Here is a 23,288-nt window from a genome sequence, read left to right as displayed (position 1 = left end):
GTTGAAGCTTCATGAGCAGGTATCACTGCTATGTAATGCTAACTGCAGTGGGTCACATTATTTACTCTTTAATGACTTGATCTGCATGAATTAATCCTCTAATTGACACCAACAAAAACTGTTTGACTTTGAAAGACTTGTGGCTGTCATTCCAATGTGCAACAATCTAGGTCTCAGACTGTGCCCTCTTAACTCACACTATTGAATAAACTAATAAATTGCATGGTTACAGGTTTCTTCATCTAGAAGCTTTTCAGTGCAATCAAAACTTCATCAGAAGCCCAAACACTGGTCTGACTCCTAGCAGTTCAGTGTACTTCACCTAAGTGTTGCTGGGTCCCTGCATACTAAAGTAAGGTGGCTGTGAGGTACATGACAGCAGCTGCTTTAGGCAGGGTGATGCTAGCTGGCCATCCTTGGTGAATGTTGGTCTTGTGGGATGAGCTCATATTCAGTTAAATGAACAAATGGAGTGTTGCAAACAATCCTTTGTGATGGTGCTCTAGCAAAGCCTTGTATGTTGTTTGGTTAATATAAAGCACTAAAATGGTGTGGAGTGACTAGGCCACCTCATATCCTTGCTGTGCTTAGCTAAGTCCTTACCCATACAGAGAGAGATAATAAAACGTCACCTTTGAATTTTTTTTTTCATCTGGCAAAACAGCTCTATCATATGGTATATAAATGTTTTCTATAACTCAGGCATTAAAAAAAAATAATTCTCCTTTATTGCCTTGCTTCATCTAATGGCCTCAAGTTGTGCCAGGGAAGATTAAGCTGGATGTTAAGAAAAATTTCTTTACACTGCCCAGGAAAGTGTTTGAATCACCATCCCTAAATGTGCTTAGTCTAGCAGTGGGCTGGTAGAGCTGGGTTAGTAGAGTTAGGTTAAAGGTTGGACTGGATGATCTTTTCTAACCTGAACAATTCTATGATTCTGTGATTGGTAACATGATGTCCTTTTACAGCTGTGTTATGTGCAGCTGTAGAAATAGAACTGAGTGGGAAATGGGACTTTAAATGAGAATGGGGTGGGTTTTTTTGGTTCAATTAGTAACTTTTGTGAAAGTGAAGAAAACTTTGAGCACATTTTAAAAAAAGTGGCACTGTTTCTTACTCTTAGAAAGCAACAGTTAATGTTGATTCTCAGATTCAAAAGCTTGAAAGATGAAAAAATGAGCTCTTTTACATACTGTGTCTCTCAGCTTTTGTTGCTTGAAAACACAAGTGGTGTCACTCCAAAATTTGAAACCAAAACAAGATGAAAAAAAGGAGTCTTCTGAGCTTATTTTAAGACCAGTGCAGAAGGTATATGTAGTGGTAACTTTTCCTGTTTCTTTGGATTTAACTAAAACCTATATTCCAACAAAATAATGTTTGACTTCTTGTCTGTGAAACCTGTGCTCAAGACTTCTTAGGTGAAGCGAGTACCTGGGGGTACATACAACCCCCCTGTACCTTCGGTCTGCTCCGGCTCTCAGTTTCAGCCAGCCAAGACCGAAAGCCTCAGCTAAGTGTTGCTCCCCGGGCCGCACTCCGAGCCCGCTGCTGCCTGGCTGTGCCCAGCTCCTCACGGCAGGCAAACAGCGCAGTGGGGAAGAGATCGACGTGAGGGTTTTCCCCGGGGACTGCGCCGAAGCTGCCTTCGCGCCATTCCTCAGGCAGGGGCCGGGGTAGCAGCACCCGAGAGCACGCCACGGCCACGGGGACAGCTCCACAGGACACGGCCCTGGGCAGGCGACCCGCCGGCGGGGAGAGGCGGCGGCCGCCCAGTGACTGCCAACGCAGGGCCGCCTGCTACGGCCGCCTTCCCCCCCTTCCCTTCTCTCCACGGCGGCTGCAGGACCCGGCCGCGCCCCGCTCCTTTGCCGCTGCCGCCGCTCCTTGGCGCCGCCGCTCCTTGGCGCCGCCGCCGAGCCCGGGCGCGCCGCGTCCCGCCGGCGGGCCGGTCCGGTCTAGTCCGGCCCGGCCACACGTTCCCGCCTCGCCGGCCGCGTTTGGGGGCTGGTTAAAGGGAGCCGGCGGCCGCCGGGGAGCGGTGCGCGGTGTGCAGCGAGGGGCTGGCACCACCATCTCCAGGGCTGGCTGGGCTGTGGGCTGCCTTCCCTGGAGGCTGCCTTCCCCACACCTGCCCTGCACGTCTCGGCCTCAGGGACACACACCTCGGGTCACGTCACCTCTCCCGAGGAGCCGCCAGCGGCGCGTTCAATCGCCCTGGCGGAGATGGATCGGAAATTCGAAACACCTGTCCGCAGGAGGAGGAGAAGGGACGAGGCTTTGCTCTGGGTAACTGTGCCCTGTGGGGATGTGGGTGCTTTCGGGAGGGCTTGCCAGGCGCCTTTCCTTCCCGTCCCGTCCCGTCCCGTCCCGTCCTGTCCTGTCCTGTCTTGTCGCTCTTGCCTTTTCCCTAGGACCCATGGTTCCCTGCCGAGCCTTGTCAGAGGCGAGGCCGGGCACAGGGAGACCTAGGGTGAAGAAAAGGTGAGCAGCGCGTTTGTGAAGTGGTGTGCCTCTGTGTTTGTTTCAAGGAGAAAGTGAGGGAAACACTTGGAAAAGATCTGAATGGGAGCAGAGAGCACAGTAAGGTAAGAAGAGGAACAGAGATTCACACCACTGTGAATGCACTGCGCTGAGGAGTTCTCTTAACCTTTCTGCGCAAGGGAAGGGGCAAACCGTCGAAAACGAGTTATTAAAAAAAAAAACAAACCACAAATTATTTTATTTTTTTCCCCTTCCTAATAATTTTTATCACGCTTTCTTAACTGTAGCGTTTGAAATGTCAGAAAAACACGATACAGTAAAGTGACATGTTCAGGAGTGAGGCGCTGTGAGCTTCTGTCCTTTGGCACTAGAGGGACTGCTTGCTGTTTTAAAAGCAAAAGTTTCTCTGCTTCGTTGCAGGAGCTGTATGGATTTACAGAGCTGTCTATTCATTGGCACTACAAGCTGACTTGTTCACATTTAGAGGGTGGTAAAAAAGGGACAACGAAGAATTGGCCTATACAGTAGGAACATAAGCGGAAAGCTTATTAATTACTAACAATATGCTTGACAGTAAGTGAGAGGCGAAAGACAGGCAGATTTTTTTTATTTTAATGAGTTGACATAGATGACAAAACCTGGTGAGATGATGGTATGCAAACTGACAGACTGGGAGCTGGAGGTGTAAAAGGAATTGACCATACTGAAAATGCTGAAGCAGGGCATGAGCAGTGTGCCTTTCCATACAACGACAGAAATGCAGCCACCAGCATGCTGAGAATGTTGTTCCAATATAAAATATTTTATGCATGTGACCCATGGGAAAATTAGTTGGAGGGCGAGGGTGTGGTAATGGCCAAAGCTCAACAGAATGTAACAGTCTGGCAGTGCTTGTTAGCTGGCTGTTGTCTCTGATGTGTCAGCAGCTGCTATCTGCACTCCATATTGTTTCATTCAAAAGCACGGTAGAAAACTAGAGGTGGCCCCCTCTTGCTGTGGATAAGCAGAAATCAATTAGCTAATGTTTCTCCCTGGCTGTTTACAGCAGCACTCAGGCAAGTAAATGTTTTAGTGGTTTGTTTTGTACTGAGTTGATGTTTGGCTTTAGTTACTTAAGACCAATTTTTAAGTAGTGAAAAGAAGGCTTTTCTATGCAGTTTGGTACTCACTGACATTTATGCAGTTTTTAATACGGTAGCTTCTTTCCAACATAATTCAAAGGCCTTTCCACCAGAAGGGATGTTGTGGAGAAAATTTTACCTTCATCAAGACTAAATCCACAAGCTTGAATCTTGGGATCTTTATGTATTCTCCAGTATGTGGCTGTAAATGGAGTGTGTGACTCATCACCTAAAGCTCAGTTGCACTATCAAGTAACCAATGCTAATTCTTTTTAAAAAATAACTTAATATTAACTATACTGTGTTGGACTCTGGGCTCATCCAGCCCAAGGGTCAGGTTCCTAGTAGCCATAAATGGTTGCCCAAGGGAGAAGACAGAACCAAGTGTGTATAATGCTGATTAATTTGTGGAGATGACATATCATACTGGCACTTGTACAACTAAGGCAAGAAATAATTTGCAACAGTGTCCACTTCCTTTGGACAGTCTGATATCTGGTTCTAGCAATACACCATGTAGGTTTTATACTGTTACTTTAATTCAGGTCTTGCTGACTCAGAAACATATCTATGCCATTTATTTTACTGACAGTGCTGACTTTAACTTGTATGCATACATATATGATACAATGAACCTCAAAATAGGTGAGCAGTGCTGAATTTAGGTAGAAAAGATGTTTCTAGGTATGTTATTTCATGAGACACCTGGCGCTGCATGTACCCTGTGTCTGGTAGGCAGTGTACTGCAAGGTGGCTGCTGTATCTTAATGTAGCAGTCACTACAGCACTGTCACCTGCAACAGGGCCACCTCATCCCTCTTTTGGAAAGTGCTAGGATTGTAATTTCCAGGAACCAGGTGATGCATCTGTGTTGGATGGGATGGCAGTGTATGTTAGCTGGTTGAAATTCTGACATCAGCTATCATGCAATTGCTATCCTTTTCCACACGCTTTGATCATCAAAATGGAAAGGTACTACTTTTGTGTAAGGAATCTATTGGGTCCACCTGATTGTTGCTTTTTTTGACTGTCAGGCTCATTTTTGCTATTATAGCATTGTCTGGTATTTCTGTTATCACTGTTATCCAAAGAATTATGAAAACTTTTAGTTGACTTCGATTGATTGATTTGTTGATTTAGACTCTGTTTTTCATCTGGTTTTAGATGCCAAGGTAACAGGAAATTTATAAATACTTGAAACAGGTAAATAAATAAAACAATTTTAAACTCTGGGAGTTTTCTTACAGCAAAAGAAGCACAGTTAAAACTTCACAATTTTAATTTTGTATTTTATTTTTCTTTATATATTTTTATGATATTTGGCAAATGCAAGTTTTTTTGGTGGTTTTTTTGTTTGTTTGGGGTTTTTTTTTGTTTGTTTTTTTGATAAGTGTTTGTTTCAAATGCTGGTAAGGTGTAAAATCGGTTTCACTAACTATATCTGAATACTGTATCTGGAAAACAATTACCTTTCCCTTCTGTTTAAAATAGAGAAGCCAACATACTGCCACAGGCAATTGTGTTACCTCTATCTTTATCCTGGCATTTAAAGAATGCAAAAGAAATCCTTTCTTATTACTTGCTTTGTCTGTGTGCTGCTATATGTGCCTTGCAGAATGAAGGTGTCCTAGTAAGAAATGGCATTAATGTTTGTGAATGCCTCAAGAACTACCATGATCCCAGAGTTGTGTGTGATGATTAGGCAGTGTTTTGTTAGTTAGCTGTTCTTCATACACCAGCAACTGACGGCACTGCCACATCAGCACATCACTACTGAGAAAAGGATATAAACACTGGTTTTATAGATAGTTCATTGGATCCCTAGCTGGTAAGGGGCCCAATGCCTGTTTTTTTCCTCTGACTGCAAGGAGCTGCTAGATTATGCAAACTGAGTGAATGTAGTGTATAAAATAAATGTTACTGTGTCTGACACACTTAGGCAGCTAATTCTAGTAGTTTGGCAATATTTCTGAGCTCAGCAAACAAGCATTTTTTGATAATACTTGAATTGACATGTCCAATAAGTGACTGAAATGGATTTAGAATATTTTCACTCTCAGGCAGCTTTTTGGAAAGCAGAGCTACAGCTAAAAGGTACCTGTCAGAGGTAATGAGGATATGTCACACTGAAAGAGTGAGGAAAATATGGGTGGGAATGAAGGAACTGCTAGGATGAAGGATGAAATAGGTTGCAGCACTACCAGCTGGGCACAGAGTGGTTAGAGAGCAGCCAGACAGAAAGGGACCTGGGAGTCTGGGTTGACAGGAAGCTGAACATGAGCCAGCAGTGTGCCCAGGTAGCCAAGAAGGCCAATGGCATCCTGGCCTGGATCAGGAACAGCGTGGCCAGCAGGTCCAAGGAAGTGATTCTGCCCCCGTACTCAGCGCTGGTGAGGCCACACCTGGAGTCCTGTGTCCAGTTCTGGGCCCCTCAGTTCAGGAAGGATATCGGGGTCCTGGAGCAGGTCCAAAGGAGGGCAACCAGGCTGGTGAAGGGACTCGAGCACAGATCCTATGAGGAGAGGCTGAGGGAGCTGGGGCTGTTCAGCCTGGAGAAGAGGAGGCTCAGGGGAGACCTCATCACTCTCTGCAACTCCCTGAAAGGAGGGGGTAGCCAGCTGGGGGTTGGTCTCTTTTCCCAGGCAACCCTCAGCAAGACAAGAGGGCATGGTCTCAAGTTGTGCCGGGGGAGGTTTAGGTTGGACATTAGAAAGAATTTCTTTACTGAGAGGGTGATCAGACATTGGAATGGGCTGCCCCGGGAAGTAGTGGATTCTCCGTCCCTGGAGATATTTAAAAAGAGACTGGATGTGGCACTCAGTGCCATGGGCTGGGAACTGCAGTGGTAGTGGATCAAGGGTTGGACTTGATGATCTCTGAGGTCCCTTCCAACCCAGCCAATTCTATGATTCTATGATTCTATTCTAATAGGACTGAATAAACTTTAAAATTAATGGACTGAGCTCTGTTAACCTTATTAAGAGGACAGTTTTATCTTTAAGTGGTGGGATTACTTAAGAATCCATTAAATAGGTTTTAATTGGTTTCTAGTGTTTGGAGTTCAGTATTTTTTTCTATATGCTGTATCCTACATAAACAAAGTGGCTATTTGTACAAATGTGTTGATACTACTTTGTTGGCTTTTGACTACAGATAAACGTATGCTTGTATAACAGCGTTAAATTTTAATTTTATTTCTTTGCCTTTTCAAGTCTTTGTAGATTTGGCAGTTAGATGCTTTATTTTTACCCTGGATAACTGGTAACTTAGTTTTAAGACAGAACTGATTAGTTTATTGGGAGAGGTGGCATGTCTCATTAAGTAATATAAACATACTGACATTTTTGGACGAATGTTAAATTAACAGTAAAGCTTGACATTTAAACTCTGTATATACTCAGGAATGAGTGGTACCTGTATTTAAATTTCTACCAAAGACTAATGTACTGTATTGTGATAGAACAATAAGGGAAAGAAGAAATTTAATGACTGTTTTCCCAGGTAATACCATTGTTTTCTAGGAATCTGAGGTAAAACTCAAATTCAGGAAGCAGTGACTTAAATAATTCTGTTCACTCATTTGCTAATATCCCATGCTGTTTCTGAATACCAGGAAAGATGCTTGGTCTTAGTGCCGGCATTGAGTTATTTAAGATTACAGTGTATCCCTTTGAAAAACAGAATATGAGCTTTAATGAGTAAATCAGAAGCAAGCTGTGCAAGCTTCCCTCTCTTCTCATCTCTTCCAAACTAGAAGTTGATGCTGCTCTATTCTCTTTTTTTCACAGGGTATTTAGAGGAGTTGGGTGAAATTTCCCATATGCTGAGTAACTCTTAGGCAATACCAGGACTGAAATTGTTTTTTTCAGCTGTTCCACTAACAGCACCCAGTATTTCTTTACATGTAACCTTTTCTATGCAACTACCAAAAGCAGGGTGCTACAGCAGTGCACATGAATGGACACGCATATTTTAGTCATGTATGATTTCAAGTAAAGATATCCACCATTTATGGGAAAAACATTCTGTTCTCCCACTTAGGTCTGCAGAATTTAGACTGCTCCCAGTAAAGGGGAACAATCCATATCATGGTTCCCTTCCTGCTCTATCAAAGCAGCAAGGAGACATACAAGAAAAATCACCTGACATGTTCCACTAAGTCTTCCCAAGGCTGGAACTGTACACATATAAGCAGACTAGAGTAAAACACAGGACTTGCACATAAGAACAGGAACTGGCAGACTGGACATGGAATCTTGCTAATGGCAAACAGCTCAGAGGCTGGTCTAAAACAGCAGCAGCAGGCACATTTGGACTAATTAGACCCTTGCAGAGGGTCTCCAAAACTGATCTCTGAAAGTCAGAGTGGGTGAAATTGTCATGTATAATGTTTGACTTCCTTTCCAAAAGGACAGTTGTCATTACTGAGGGTAACTTTTTAATCCTCCACATAAGTATCATTACTCAATCTTTTAAGTTCTTTTTATGTCCTTACCCTTCAGGGGTTTTCTTTGAAATTTGCCATTAATTTCCTAGATGAATGAGAAAATACTTTTAGAAATTGCTTTTCAATTCTTGCATTTTTAATACAGTTTAGTGGCTGCCACTATTGGAAAGTGTTTTGAAGCACTGCAGGTATTTTCAGTTGCCATTAGTCTTACAAGAGAACAGCACTAATGCTTCCAGTCCTTTTTTCATGTAGAAAACTTCTGAAACACTGATTTCTCTCATTTCTGTTCTCTCATCCCTCTGTTAAGACTTGGACAGCTGGAATGAAGTTCTTTGTATTTCAGTTTGCTGTCTCCCTTCATCATACAGATAAATACAAAAACTCTGGGCAGTTTGAAATAGAACAGAGGATCAAAACTGGAGATGTATTTGCAGTTGCATGCAGGACTGGGGAGACTGTGAGGTGAGAAAAATGGGGCTTGAGGCATGAACATGCACCCCCTTCTTCTACATCTACTTGAAGACTGTAGTTTTATTGCAGAGATACAAGATAGATGGCTGGGGAGAATTGTCTTGGACAGAAAGCTGTCTGTTAAGAGTGTCAGACTGTTCTTTTTGTGGCCCCCTGAATCCCACTATAAGTAACCATATATATTCACACAGGCCCTGCCTTTGTCCATGCCAGAAGACTGGAAATCTCGCATGAGATGAACTCACATCTGAGACACTGTGTTACAGTGCAAATGTATGGAGAAGGCTAAGAAGGTTAAAGGGGTTGCTGTAAGGGTGAACTGCAAAATTAATCAAAATAAAGATTGGGAATGAAGGGAAACATTTTCACAGTTTTTTCTTGTTCTTCTAATAATTTTATTTTCTATGTACAGTTTTTTACAACTAAGTTGACAGTTTCACAAGTCAATTATCTTCCTCAAGAAGATACTGCAAAGCTGGTATCTTCAGTTGCATTTGTCTAAAAACCCTGATATAATACCTCTGCGCCCCATGTCTTTCAGTCAGGGCAGTTATGTGTTAATGGAGTATCAAATTATATTTGTTACTGGTGGGTTGGAAACAAACTCATCTGTGCAAATACTGAGAAATTATCAACAAATACTCTTATTTTTAACTACATCCCAGCTTGTCACAATTGTAATTAGCCAGTTATCAGCAGTTACTGATAACAGTAATTAGCTGTTATCAGCAATTTAAAGAAACATACAGAAACTTGATTCAAATTGAAGGTCCACCTCTGCAAGGTACAGAGTGCTTTGCCATTCTCTCTCAGTGGTTCTTAAGGCTGGTAACCATTCCAACATTAGCAGTCACTGTGTAGCTGAAAATACTAACACCAAAGAGAATCAGTCACCTGATACATTAGCTGCTAGCAGCATTTCTTGTGATTGTAGTAAAGCTGTCTACTCATGCTGTTGAGTGGATTCATAGTGTGAATGGCCTTTGTCAGAGGTCTTCTCTTTTTTTCACTATAATCTGCCTGACTAATAAGGCTACTTCTGGCTTGATACTTTCTATGGGCTCTTCAGGTCTCCAGAATTTCACAACTTTACCATCTGGGCTGACAAGGTACTTCCAGAAATTCCATCGAGGCTCTTTCTTTGAAGAATCTGTAAGAATAGCATCAGATCATTTTAGTGACTTAGACTTGCCATTGCTATATTAATTTGCCGTGGTCTTCAACAATTTATGTTGAAGTGATCCCATCATGTTCTTTGGTAATAGACTGGCCATCTGATTTTCTGGTTGGTGTTAATGATCTGAAAAGTAGGAACTGAAATATGCTCTCCCCTTCTTATGAAACTGGTTAAGAGTTCCTGCTTTTACTGTGCTCTCCTTCCTAGGGAGGAGGATATGAAGGCTGCATACTTATTTGGGAAATTTCTCCTTTTATGTCAGTGTAGGAAAAGTGAAATGGGAGTAGGACCTAGTCATACTGATGGTGACTTAATTAATCTTTCATACCATGTGGCAAAACTTTACAGATATATTTACTATCATGAATACCTGGCAAGGTAACTTCTGAGATCCAGGGACTATCAGGAAACTATGTGGCTCTTTAGAGGAGGCAGAAGCAGTTTCTTGACTCTGGCTTTGTCCCTGGTAAGTCTCACAGGTTTAGGAGGAAATCTCTTTTTGAGAGAACTAGAAAAATCCAGGAAATTTTGAGTGGATAGCAGCAGTCCAGTGGGGAAAAGTACATAGTCCTACACTGATTTTTGGAAGCAATGGGATGAATTTTGTCATTGTACTACATTTGTAATGTAATGACTGTCAGGGGATATCATGGCAAGCAAATGGGTGTAGTAAAACTCATGTTGTAGAAGCTCTGACCTAGACAGTAATTATATTTTTACTAAGTTCTTGTAGCTAGCATCAGTCTTCCATCTATTAATATTCTCCCAGTGTTCATTAATGCTTATGAATGACTCGTAAAAAGTACAAACACATAGGAAGCTCGACATCATCAGAAACATGAGGCCACAAACCTTGCACTGGCCCAAGAAGATGCCCTATTGCTATGACAGCTACAGGAGCAGTTGTGTAAAGGCCTTGGCACCATGTTTATGCTGCCAGTGGATTCTTCTTTCACTACACTGACAGTGCTAGACAAATTGTAGCTAGAAGCCACTGTCACGGGGTTTGAAGATATTCAATCTTTTGATTGTCAAAACACGTACATGAAGAAAACAAGTGCTTCCTTAATTGAAGCTGCACAGTAATTTCATGTGAAGCAGCAGAGTGCAGTAAAAGAAAGACCTTATATCAGAATATTTAAGTACCAGAGGCTCTTTCTCCTTGTGTGTGAACATGACTTCAAAGAACAACAAAAAGAGTGAATATAGCTGTTCTGTTCCTATATAGGTATTAAATGTCTGATACTGATTGCACTGGTAGGTGGAATCTGGATTCATCCCACCCAGCTAGTACCTACATGCTCAAGTCTCCTTTCTAATGAGCTTTCTAATGAACTCCTTTCTAATGCACATCCAGAGTATATCCATTAATTCCACTGGACATAAGGCAAGATAAGGCTTTCCCTGAGGTCTTTGGTGGCATGCCTAAGGGGAGGTAGGAAGAGAACACTGTTACAGTGACAACAATGGTGACTTAAATGACTTCTAAATAATAATAATAATAATAAGTATAAGAGGTATCACAGAGGACATGACAACAGCAAGTGGTGTAAGCAAGATTTCATTTGGATGTTGACATAGCTTTCTGATGAAACGGTGTTAAGTACTGGGATAGGTTGGGGGGTTTAGGAATCTAATACTGTAACAGTCTGAAGTCTGAAGTACAGATTTGGATAAATGTGATCCTGTCTTGGGGCAGGAAGATGGAATTCAGGTGATGCTTCTACTTTATTTTTCTAGTTAAAATGCTATGACAGAAAAGGGTTATGTTCTAATTATCCTTTCTTTCATGTATCAGTAGTATGGGTCAAAGACCCTGGCTAAAGCTCAGGAAAATTCAGAGAGGCTTTTAAGTTTGGCTTTGGATCGGTGGGCTCTTTGGTCAACTGAGGAGGGTTTCATTTTGCTTGTGAGAGTATGAGGCTCAAAGTAAATGTTTACTGTAAAAGAGTATTTGTGCAAGCTGGTTTTTCATGCCAGGCCCGGAGGTTAACATGACAAATGAATGCAAATGAGTGATTATATTCAACTACAGTATATATAATCCTTTGTAATGATTCAGTTTACATGAAGGTGGATATGTGACTGCTAAATCAGGTATCTTCTCATCAGCCTGTGTTTGTGTAAAATCTTTGAGGAATTTCAAGACCCGCCATAGTTACATTTGTCCATAAGAAAAGCTGGTTTTCAAGTAAAGTCACATGAAATGGGATTTTGAAGGGGGGACTGTTTGCATTCAAGTTTTTACACTGACAAAATCGATGTTATTATCTGGGTGGGTCTCAGTAGGCAGTTCTTGTATAAACAACATCGAAGAAATCAACGCTTTGACAGTGTAATTCCTCAGACAATATTTTTGATATGCACAGTTGAACAAAATGAACTGTATGCTGAGTGCCCGTTTTTCTCCCTGGACTACAAAGATAACAAAATCTCCTGACAAGCAAACTCAGACCAAAATTTAGGGAGAATACCATTGTTACAGGCAGCTTGATAAATAAAAGAAAACAGTTACCTATTAGAAACTTAAAGGCAGGTTCTGCTTCTGATCCTAGGATCTTGATTTTGTGGAGAACAGGAAAGGTTACTCCATAGTTTCCTTTGGCAAAAGATTCTACTTCCTGGCTTGAACTAGGCTCTGATTCTCCAAATTGGTTGCAGGGAAAAGCCAGCACAGTGAAGTGGGAGGGACCATACTCTCTGTATAGTTCTTGTAGTGCGATGTAATTTTTGTCTGTGTGTTGGCAGTAACTGGCCACGTTTACAACCAAAGTTGCCTTCAGAGAAATAAAGTTATAATAGTAAGAAAAAAACCTTGAGATGGTATAGGGATTACAATTAAGTCCTAAAATTGCATCTCCCAGTAGCACAATTGTCCCTGCCTGAAGGCTGAACTCGATCTGTCCGATCATAATTTTCTTAAACTGCTACCAATGAGAGCAGCTGTAGATATTTACTTTCAGACAACCTGTTCTATAAATCAAATAGATAGATAAACTTAGGCTTACAGCTTTATTTAAATATAAGCATGCAAAAAAGCAGGTTCTTAGAACAGGCACTGAAATAATATTTACTAGATCAGCTTCCAACATTCTACCATTCTAAGCTCAGGTTAAAATACACAAATTGTGTTGTTAGGCTTTATTGATTTATAATAAAGAAAATGAAAAAAAAAAATCGCTTGATCTATTAGATCTAATAATTCCTGGAGCAGGCCTGGATAAAAGAATTTTCTCTTCAGCTTAATGTTTTAAGAACAGGAATTTAGCACAAATATCTGCCTAAAATTCCCATAACCAAGCTTTTTGTCTACCAACAAATGGACACCTGTCTTTCAGTAAAGATTTAAGACAAAGATATAATGAATTCGTCACTTACTTTCCCTCTGTACTTTTCCAAGGAAATTGTCCTTCCTCGTGAATCCTTGACTTCGAAAGAGTAAAAGTCTTTAATTCTAGGTTTAAAAAATCTGAGTTGCAGCAGGCAGAGAATGGCAGTACACAAAACCATCGACAGAAAGACAGCAAAAACCCTGGATTTGGGCACTGAATATTTCAGGGGATTAGTAGTTTTAAGAGGCTCCATTTTCGAATTCTTTGGAGGGGAGCCTCGGCAGGCCTGGAATGTGAAGGAGGAGCTGAAAGAGGAAACCCACAAGCTGCTCGTTTTGTGCCTGTTGCGGAAGTCGGTGCTTGACTTCAGAGTGAGTCTGCTGGGATTAAGAGCTGTCGGTAAAGAACGGAACTATCTCAGGGGATAAAAAAAGAAGAAAAAAAAAGAAAAACAAAAAGGAAAAGAATGCGCTCCCTTCACCTGGTTGCTCTTTAACTAACCTGTGTGGGCCTGTCACACAGTGATTGGCCTCTTTTGTGGGTCTGTATTGCAGCTCCTGCACATCCCCGGGCCCCTCAGGTGTCCTGGTGTCCAGCAGCAGACAGCGATGCCAGGGCCGATGCAGGAGGAGTATGGGACCAGCTGTGGAGGGAGAAGTGGGGCAGTACCTCAGAAGCCACCCAGTTTACAGTGTCTGTCCTGCCTCTCATCACAGAGGCTGTGGGAACAGATTTGTTTGTGGAAACTCTCTGTGCCCCACATACTTGAAGAGAAACTTCTTGTTCATAGGCTGGCATAAGGGAAGAAAATAGAACATTTTTTGTAATGGAAGGGATAGCTGATGATGGAAAATAAGTTGCTATTTTGATTGCTATTATAGCAATATAATATACTATACAGCATATACTATACAGACAATTAGCTCTTCCAATATGAGACGGTGGAAGGTCTGCATGAGGGAAGCTGCTAATTTGAGGTCTAAGCCAGGCAGCTACAGTGGTGTTTTGCTGACACACTGAACTTTGGAGCCACACATATACGGTGTCATATCTGCCTTTGTTTTGTTGCTTTATATTTTAAAGATGTTTGCCTGTTATTCTTGGTTTCTGAAGGTACATTATGGAATGGTTACAATTCAGTAATGGGAAAAAAAAAAGTTTACTGTCTTTCTTTCATGTTTTTCCTGGCTCAGTTCTTCCCTTTTTCTCCCCACTTGGTAGCCCCTTTTTTCCTCTCAACTTTCAAGATTGTGTTTTGTCCTCCTCACACATCTTCTTGGGCTTTTCTGAGCTATTACCTGTCTTTCAGCATGTGTTGCTTGTTAGGCTCTGCTTTCTTTTCCTCACAGTCCAAATTACCACTGAAAAATTATGTCTGTTTTTCTTAGCACTCTGAGTTTTTGCAGCCCTTAGATGCTACATTTTAAAAGTGTGAAAATTGAATGGTACTTTCTGAAGGTGAAACCTGGAACTTATGATCTATTTCTTTTCAGTGACTTCAATTACCACCTCAGCTATACTTGATTTTTACAGTGCTAAAGTGTATGTTCAATGATTTTTATAATGTTCTCTAATAGCTAAGGTCTGTGTTAATTTTGTTTAACAAGACTATATAGTTTCATACGATTCTTCTTAACAGAGAGATGTTTAGGAAATACTGTGAAGTTTCAGCATTTATATGGGTGATCTGCGGACATGAGCCTGGTAGTGGGGACTGTGACAGTGGCCAAAAGTGATGGGGACAAAAAAAGACACAAGCTTCTGTGCTGAAATAAATAAAGCTGTGCTCAACAAGCGAACACAGGTGACTAATGCTGACTTTAAAAGCAAGTTTGAATGGGTTTGATTTCAGAAAAAACGTGCAAAATCCTGGTGCATAAGTTAGGTGTCAACAGCTTGCAATTTTCAAGCAATTTTCAATAATCTATATTAATTTTGGAAATAAAAAAAATAAATTACAAGATTTAATATGTTATAAATATTTACTGGACTACTTAATAATGGCCCAGAAGCATAATCTACTTGCTGTCCTTCTTTACAGTGGTTACTTTTACTGCTTTCTGTTAAACATTGCTTAAAAACTGAAAACCAAAATTGAGTATTCTACATTATCTATGCTCTTGCATTTCAAATTTTGATACATTCTTACGTGTTTTCTGACACAAATTGCTCTATGAATGCACATTATACGAAGAAATATAGATCTGTCTATACCTTAATGTATTAAAAATCTGATGTTATGTACAAAGTAATAGCAGGAGCAACCAGAACAGAGGTGACAATATTCAGATATCAGGAATGATCTAAGCTCTTCTTTGTGTAAAGATCAGTAAACCAGCCTGGTTCCAGGCAGCCAGCATGGGGATTTGCCCAAGTGCCCATCTCTCAGGAAGGACCAACCCCAGGATCCTGTGCTAAGGGTCTCAAGTTGCCTTGAGTCTTTCAAATGCTGGTGCATAAATGTGACATAAATTCAGTTTTCTTCTCTGCCACAGGCTTTCTGTGTGTCAATTGATTCAGAGACGCTTATCTGACCAGAAACATTTGGTGGTGGTTTTGTTTTTGTTTTTTTGTTTTTTTTTTGGGGGGGGGGGGTTTGTTTTTTGTTTGTTTGTTTGGTTTTTTTTTTTTTTTTGGTTTTTTTTTTTTGTGTGTGTGTGTGTGTGTGTGTGTGTGGTTTGGTTTGGTTTTGGTTTTTTGTGTTTTTTTCCTCCCCTCCCACTTCCTCCCCCCACGTGACTGCAGGCTGGAGCCTGTTAGAACCCAGCATCCATTTCCAAGGCCTTTTACTCTCAGGTCCCCTGAGCCCGTGCAGCCTGGCAGGAAAACTTGAAACGGCATGAAGGATAGAATGATACAAATTCATGTCTAATTGTGGTGTTTTGTCTCCTTTCCCTCGTGCAGGCTGTAGGCACAGGAAGGACCACGTACTCCAGGTTTAAGAGCACCATTAGGAGAAAAGTGTCAGCCAGGGCTGGGGTGGTGAGCAGCCCTATTGTCACAAGATGGCAGCCGCTGCATGCAAGAGGTAGCATGGTGGAGCCCTGCAGGGCCAGCTGTCCTACCTTTCTCAGTGCCTCTGGGAGGAAGGCTCCAGGTCAGATGGTGTGCAAAGCAACACCTCCAGATAGCAGATGGCCTCATGTAGGGCCTTCTGAAATAACCCAGAGCAGGGGATCAGTGGAGGGTGTGGGTTCGTGTTCCTCCGTCTCCCAGTGTCAGGAGCTCTGGCAATGTCGGAGTGCTGCAGCCTCAGTGGGGGCAGATGGACCTTTGCAGGCAGAGCAAGCTTGGGGCCTGTGTTCTGTCCACAGGGGAATACTGCTGCTTGAGAGGAGAGGTGGGCATGACATTCCTGATACCAGTGTGCAGTCAGCATAGGGCAGTGGTTTGTACAGACAGCTGGCATCAAGAGGGGGTGGAAGAGAGAAAAGGAAGTCTCAGCCCCAGCCAAGCAATGCCTGTTGCGGACCACTCTTTTTTTTCCTCTATGATGAGGGCTGTATTGGACTGGGATTAAATTGCAGTGGGCTGTAACAATGCACAGGGTCTGTTGCTGCACCTTCGGATATGGAATAGCTAACAACTGCCAGGAGAGCAGAATTCATACAGGCTTCTGTTCTTCCCTTCTGCTTCTCTTTTGCCTTGCACACCACTGCTGCAGACCTGGCTGTAACTGCAGAGCTTGGACTGGTCTGCTCGCCTCTGTGTTGTGTTGTGTGTATGCTCATGGAAGGAGAAGTTTGCCCAGTGTCACTGTCTCTCCTCCAGTGCGTAAGGCTCCTGCTGTTGACAAAGAAGGAGCAGCCAAGGGACAATAACACTATCCTGAGGGCCCTTCAGAATACAGATCAAGCTTTCAGTACTCTGACTTGGTCTGGAGAAGAACTGTCTCTAAGGAAGTGGTGTGTTTATTCTTTCAATAAACAACAGAGGGACCTGAGAAGTGGTTAAATGAGCCTTTGAATTCACCGACTCCTACTTCCGGCAGTGCTAAGGGGAAAGTGGAGAAGGGTTTGAATGATGTAGGTACCAGAAGAGCTTCCTGGAACACATAGGGATCTAAAGAAGGCTTGTTTCTTGATTAATAATTTAAAAATCTTTAGAGAATAAATAAAAGATGCCATTTAATGTTCAACGTGTTCTTACGATGCCATGGCTGTTGGTCAGAAAGTGCAATTCTGTCTTCTGCTAAGCAGAATACCAGAGCTGTTCAAATAATAACGTGCTCAGCTCTAGAAAACTCATGCTATGAAGCCTGGTGAAGTTTTCAGTATTTCGGTTTCTAGTGCAGAAAGTCCTGTATACTTTTGCTACTAGCAGTGGTGAAAGCCTATATGGTTTTGGGAAATAACAGGTATTGATTTCCTATGGAGTAGGGTGCTGGGTAACCAGTTAATAAAACTAAGGCTAGATATGAGCAGCAGCAGTAAATATGTACTTCTTATTAAAGGAATTAAAGGAATGACCTTTTTTAGTCATTTATTTTAGGGTAAGATGAATCGTGTGTAGAAATATCTCTCCCTTCACTGACAAAAGGAAAAGAGAGTGACTCGTTCAAATGTCAGTGTTTGTGTTCTTTTACTTAGTGTGTCACATCTGTTTTTATTGTATTACTACTACACAGTGCTGCTCTGAAAAGTACTGGACAAATCCCTCCATGTATGGCTTTTAAAGGTATTGTTTCCATTAAAATTGTTTTTTCAGTGACACCTCTGGTGCCTAAGAAACTCCCCATCATGAAAACTGTCTTGACTCTACCTAGCACTCATGCTGTAGCAGGTTTGGAAGGAAGGAATAACAGGAGAGCTGAAGTGGAAAAGAAACGGGTGAGTTATGCAACTTTAAAATGGACAGGTACAGTAATTGCTTTCCTGATGTGTTTTTTCACTTTATCTTTGGCCTGGAATCTGTTATGTGAATACTCCCTTATTGACATGAAAAACAGTAACAAGAGGAAATGTATGTTAGGGAAATGTCAGGAGCAATTGCTTAATAATTTGTTTTATTCAGCTTCTTTCTGCTTCCTCTAGGCTATTGTCCTGCAAACTAAAATTGAAACCAAGATAATGAAGCCCTCAAGATACCTCTGAGGGAAAAAGTATATTGTAAGAAATATGCATGAAAACCATGAATGACTGAATTTTCCACTTGCTTTAATAACCACTATGTCTGAAGGAGATAATTTCTTCAATTGTGCAGGATATAGCTGTTCATTTTGTCACCTAGACAGGAGGAGGTGCTATGAAAAATTTGCCAAAAAGCAGCTTTCTGAGAATAAAATTTTGTGTCATGACAGTAAAAGGTCAGATTCTTGGCCAAGGATGAAAGAACACATAGTATCTGCCTGACATATGAAGCAAAGGCTTTGGATAACTTCCCATTTAGTTGTTGTTTTCTATTGCTGTACACTTCATCCCTTTATTTTTCCTAGTGGACACTGACGTACATTTTTTTTTTTCTTCTTGGGCTTTACCCATTGTTTTTGGTCATCTTAGAAAAACTTATGCTCTCGCCACCCATCTGTTTCTTTTAACTAACTTCTTAAAAATTATTTTCTCCTGTAAAGCATGGTGATACTTGTCTGTCTTAGTAAAAGTTATAACATTACACTCAAAAAGACTTCTCTATTTTAGTACTATCCTGTGACTGTTCATATAAGAGGCAAATGTTTAGTCAGTGCCCCTGCTTTTTCTTGTGCACTCCATTTCATGGTTGCCCTAGTTGCAAGGTCAGTACTGAAGATGCTGGTACCTGTTTTCAAATGTTTACCTTTTCAACCGTAGCTAGTGTGTAAGGATGCCTCAGAGGTGCATACTCAGTTTCCTTGCTTAGGGGGGTTTATAATCCTTAATTAATATTACTGAGAAGATTCTGTGAGAGTATCAAGTTCTACTCCTAAGAAAAGAACTCAGTGTAAGGATAGGTGGGTTAACAGGCTTGTTGGTTCATACCTTGTAATAAAATGTACTTTTGAAAGCCTTTGTTTGTTGGACAAAGACTATGCTTTTATATAATTCTGAGAACTGGTCCTTTGGCCAATCACTTTCCTTTTTAAATTATCAAAATAGTTTGGAAAATCCTACTTTCAACAATTGTGCTTCTTTCCTTCCCACCTCCTCACATGGTATGATTGGAGAGTTTGAATTTTAGAATTGCTGAAACACATAACTCAATGGGTTTAGTAATCTTAGTTGAAGCTACTCCACAGAGAAATTTGATAAAACTTTTCTTGTAAGATGATAAAAGCTTTCTGTGAAGCAATGTATGTAAAATATTTTTCCCTCCCTAAAATGTTGTGTCTTCTAAAAGACAAGTACAGGTAATTTTCTTCCCTCTTAGTCATAGATTCATACAATGTGTTAGGTTGTAAGGGACCTTTAAAGGTCGTCTTATGCAATCCAACTGCATATCCTCAACTAAATCAGGTTGTTTATAGCCCTATCTTTCCAGTGTTGGGGCATCTACCACTTCTCTTGGATACATGTTGCAGTGTTTCACCATCTTCATTGTAAAAAACTTATTTCTCATTTGTAGTTGGAATCTCTCCTCATTTAGTTTCAAGCTGCTACCCCTTGTCCTATCGCAGCAAGCCCTATTAAGAAGTCTGACCCCAACTTTCTTAAAAGGTCCATTTGAACATTAAAAGGCTGTAATAATATCTCCTCACAGCCTTCTCTAGGCTGAACAACCTCAATTCTCTCAGCCTTTCTTCACATGAGAGATGTTACAGCCCTCTGATCACTTTTGTGGCTCTCCTTTCAGCCTGCTTCAACAGATACATGTCTTGGACTGAGGACTCCAGAGCTGGACACTGTACTCCAGGTACTCATGAGAGCAGAGTAGAGGGGCAGAATCACCTCCCTCAGCCTCTTGGCCATGCTTGTTTTGGTGGAGCCCAGGATAAAATTGGCTTACTGGGCTGCAGGTGCACATTGCTGACTCATGGCCAGCTTTTTGTCTAGCAGCACCCCCAGGTCATTATCCCCAGGTTCTTCCTGGCAGGGTCTTTCTCAGACCCTTCAGCCCCCTGATGCAGGTCCAAGGCAACTTGGCCTTGTTGAACATCATGAGGTTTAGATGTTCCCTCTTCTCATCTTTGTTCAGGTTGCTCTGAATGGTGTTCCCTTCCTCAGCTTTGTCAACTGCACCACTCATCTTGGTGTTATCTGCAAATTTGCTGATGGTGGACTCAGTCCCTCTGCCTATGTCATTGATGAAGATATTAAATAGTACTGGTCCCAGTATGAACAATCTGTCAGTCTTCCAGGTGTCAGTCTTTCATCTCTACAATGAAATGAGTTACCTAGAATTACACTGTAATTGCAATCAGGAATTGAGGTAGAACTAAGAGGTTCAGAGCTCTATATCAAGAACCGCAACAGCGTCTCTAAAAGTGTGATGTGGAGGTCCTTGAGATAACATTGTGTGATGAGCAAAACCCAAGTTCTTACTAAAACTGTTTGGAGTTCAGTCTTGGCTAAGACTGAAACGAAGACATATGAAAACCTATTCTTCCTATACATAGTAATTAATCACTCTTTTTTATGCTGCCTAGTAGCATTAATGGATGGGATGCATTGAAAAAATCTTCTCACAGTGTGAGATGATCCCTCATCCAGTAAATGTGTGTGGTCTCTTTGTGGGCGAGAAGATTGCTTCCTTGTATACACAACTGACTTTCCACAGAAATGTCTGCACTTAGGTTAGAAGGACACAGATCCAAGCAGTCTGATTAGCTTTCTGCCAAGTTGTCTATGTAAATCATACAGACAGTGCCTCTCAAAGCTGAAGGCTTGCTGTAGAACAGCTGGATTATATAACGGAGGGACAATTTTTTTCCCAGAGTAATACCGAATGTTCTTGGAAGGATAGATTTCACACACACTGGAGGAAGGAAGAGCATACTAACCTTGAGTGGCTGGTTAAAACATCAGTTGCCTTTCCACCAAACAGATGAATGGCATCAGAGTATTCTACTCAGTGAACGTTGTGTAGAAATGCATATTACAAGGGACTGATGAGGAGATTAATATCCTGTGCAGGCAGATATGAACCTTTGCCTGAATCTTGGCTAAAGGCCTAATCTACTTTTATTTCAAAAAAAGAAAAAGTTACAATGACAACACTGATTTCCCTTTTCTTATCTTTGTCTGCTGTATCATCTCTTTTTTTGACAGCAAGGAAAATGGTGATATAATTAAAAAAAAATCCACAAAGCCACTGAGACACTTTCTATGTATTTTCATTTTCATATTGTAGTACTGGTTTAAGGAATGGGATTATGGAGTCCAGGCTCTGGGACCCTGATTTGAGACAGGACTCTGATATCCAGTAGGTTCCATAGAATCATAGAATTAGAATCATAGAATTAGCCGGGTTGGAAGGGACCTCAGAGATCATCTAGTCCAACCCTTGACCCACTGGAGCAGTTGCTAGACCATGGCACTGAGTGCCACATCCAGTCTTTTTTTAAATGTCTCCAGGGACGGAGAATCTACCACCTCACCGGGCAGTCCATTCCATAGCCTAATCACCCTCTCCGTGAAGAAATTCTTTCTAATATCTAATCTAAACCTCCCCTGGCGCAACTTAAGATTGTGTCCTCTTGTCTTGTTGGAGGTCATCTGTGAAAAGAGTCCAGCTCCCACCTCGCTACATCCTCCTTTCAGGTAGTTGTAGACAGCAATGAGGTCTCCCCTGAGCCTCCTCTTCTTCAGGCTGAACAGCCCCAGCTCTCTCAGCCTCTCCCCATAGGGCCTGTGCTCGAGTCCCTTCACCAGCCTGGTTGCCCTCCTTTGGACTTGTTCCAGGGCCTCTACATCCTTCTTAAACTGAGGGGCCCAGAACTGGACACAGTACTCGAGGTGTGGCCTCACCAGCGCTGAGTACAGGGGAAGAATCACCTCCCTGGACCTGCTGGTGACGCTGTTTCTGATACAGGCCAGGATGCCATTGGCCTTCTTGGCCACCTGGGCACACTGCTGGCTCATGTTCAGTTTCTTGTTAATGCAGACTCCCAGGTCCCTTTCTGCCTGGCTGCTCTCCAGCCACTCTGTCCCCAGCCTGTAGCGCTGCATGGGGTTGTTGTGGCCAAAGTGCAGGACCCGGCTCTTGGCCTTGTTGAACCTCATCCCGTTGGAATCGGCCCAGCTCTCCAGCCTGTCCAGGTCCCTCTGCAGAGCCCTCCTGCCTTCGAGTTGGTCTACACTTCCCCCCAGCTTGGTGTCATCTGCGAACTTGCTGATGATGGACTCAATCCCTTCGTCCAAGTCATCGATAAAGATATTAAAAAGAACTGGGCCCAACACTGATCCTTGGGGGACACCACTGGTGACCGGCCGCCAACTCGATGCAGCCCCGTTCACCACCACCCTCTGGGCCCGGCCCTCCAGCCAGTTCCTAACCCAGCACAGGGTGCTCCTGTCCAAGCTGTGGGCTGACAGCTTTTTCAGGAGAATGCTGTGGGGGACGGTGTCAAAGGCTTTGCTGAAGTCCAGGTAGACCACATCCACCGCCTTCCCCTCATCCATCAGACGGGTCACCTGATCATAAAAGGAGATCAGGTTGGTCAGGCAGGACCTGCCCTTCCTAAACCCGTGCTGGCTGGGTCTGATCCCTGGCCCATCCTGCAGGTGCTGTGTGATTGCACTGAGGATGATCTGCTCCATAACCCTGCCAGGCACTGAGGTAAGTAGCTTGGTTTTCTGTATTATCTTACTTGGCTGGCTTCAGAAAAGTGCTAGAAATACAGATTTTTCTCTGTCTAATCATTTCTATACAAAGACATTTTCACTGGTATTAGACTCTTGTAGAGTTAAAATGCAGTATTTCATATCTCACAGCAAATGTAATTCCTTCAATCCTTCTTGCTTGTTTAACTCCAGAAAATTTTAGAAGTAGAAGATAACTGTGGTCTTCCCTTAATTATCTTCAGTCTTCATTTGGAGATAGAGAAGGTATGACATGAGAGGGGAAACATTTATTGTCTGGCAGAAATTACTTTTGGATTAAGGGACAAGATTTAGCACAGAGTAGGGAATGACTGTGTGAAGTATGTTCTCAACAGTTTGTCATTGGACTTTGCTATAGGATGTTTGTGTTGTGTGTATTTAAGTTACAGAGTAGAAAAACTTTGTCACTGTTGAATGTTTTTGAACAGAGAAGGTTAGTTGGAAACATAAGTAATATGTTCTGCCCCTGAAACTTGTGATATTTTCTATAAATGCTTCTCTCTAGAGGGTAATTAAAAAAGG

General features: G+C 42.1%; 2 protein-coding genes and 1 long non-coding RNA gene across 4 annotated transcripts in view; 2 read left to right on the top strand and 1 right to left on the bottom strand.

The window, feature by feature from the left end:
* The first annotated feature begins 2,198 nt into the window (after positions 1-2,198).
* On the top strand, positions 2,199-8,844 carry LOC139789640 (uncharacterized). Its single transcript, XR_011723209.1, has 3 exons — positions 2,199-2,286; positions 2,529-2,585; positions 8,715-8,844. It is a non-coding gene; the product is annotated as an uncharacterized lncRNA (long non-coding RNA).
* Positions 8,845-8,894: 50 nt separating this feature from the next.
* GPX8 (glutathione peroxidase 8 (putative)) lies at positions 8,895-13,400 on the bottom strand. 2 transcript variants are annotated; one of them, XM_071730591.1, is made up of 3 exons: positions 13,079-13,368; positions 12,216-12,477; positions 8,895-9,673 (listed from the first exon to the last, which is right to left on the bottom strand). In XM_071730591.1, exons 1-3 carry the CDS (start codon positions 13,283-13,285, stop codon positions 9,510-9,512), a joined length of 633 nt encoding a protein of 210 aa, XP_071586692.1. In that variant the 5' UTR covers positions 13,286-13,368; the 3' UTR covers positions 8,895-9,509. The 2 variants fall into 2 exon arrangements, with proteins under 2 accessions (XP_071586692.1, XP_071586691.1); XM_071730590.1 differs by lacking the exon at positions 12,216-12,477 and having other exon boundaries at positions 13,079-13,400.
* A 1,327-nt stretch (positions 13,401-14,727) lies between these two features.
* Positions 14,728-23,288, top strand: part of CDC20B (cell division cycle 20B) — a 31,046-nt gene continuing 22,485 nt past the window's right edge. The window contains 4 exon segments of the mRNA XM_071730732.1: positions 14,728-14,736; positions 15,883-16,129; positions 17,740-18,044; positions 20,140-20,264. Of these exon segments, the coding sequence (XP_071586833.1) occupies positions 14,728-14,736; positions 15,883-16,129; positions 17,740-18,044; positions 20,140-20,264 (686 nt within the window).

This window comes from Heliangelus exortis, chromosome Z (assembly GCF_036169615.1).
Source record: "Heliangelus exortis chromosome Z, bHelExo1.hap1, whole genome shotgun sequence".
NCBI lineage: Eukaryota > Metazoa > Chordata > Aves > Apodiformes > Trochilidae > Heliangelus > Heliangelus exortis.
The sequence above is the reverse complement of the archived record's forward strand: the minus strand, read 5'-3'. Positions and strand labels throughout refer to the sequence as shown.

Excerpts from the sequence above, each read along its gene's own strand:
- GPX8 (XM_071730591.1), bottom strand. The coding sequence starts at position 13,285 with ATGGAGCCTCTTAAAACTACTAATCCCCTGAAATATTCAGTGCCCAAA. Across the intron at positions 12,478-13,078 it reads TGGAAAAGTACAGAGGGAAA|GCAACTTTGGTTGTAAACGT; the intron begins GTAAGTGACGAA and ends ATTTCTCTGAAG. Across the intron at positions 9,674-12,215 it reads TGCCTTTAAGTTTCTAATAG|ATTCTTCAAAGAAAGAGCCT; the intron begins GTAACTGTTTTC and ends CTATTCTTACAG.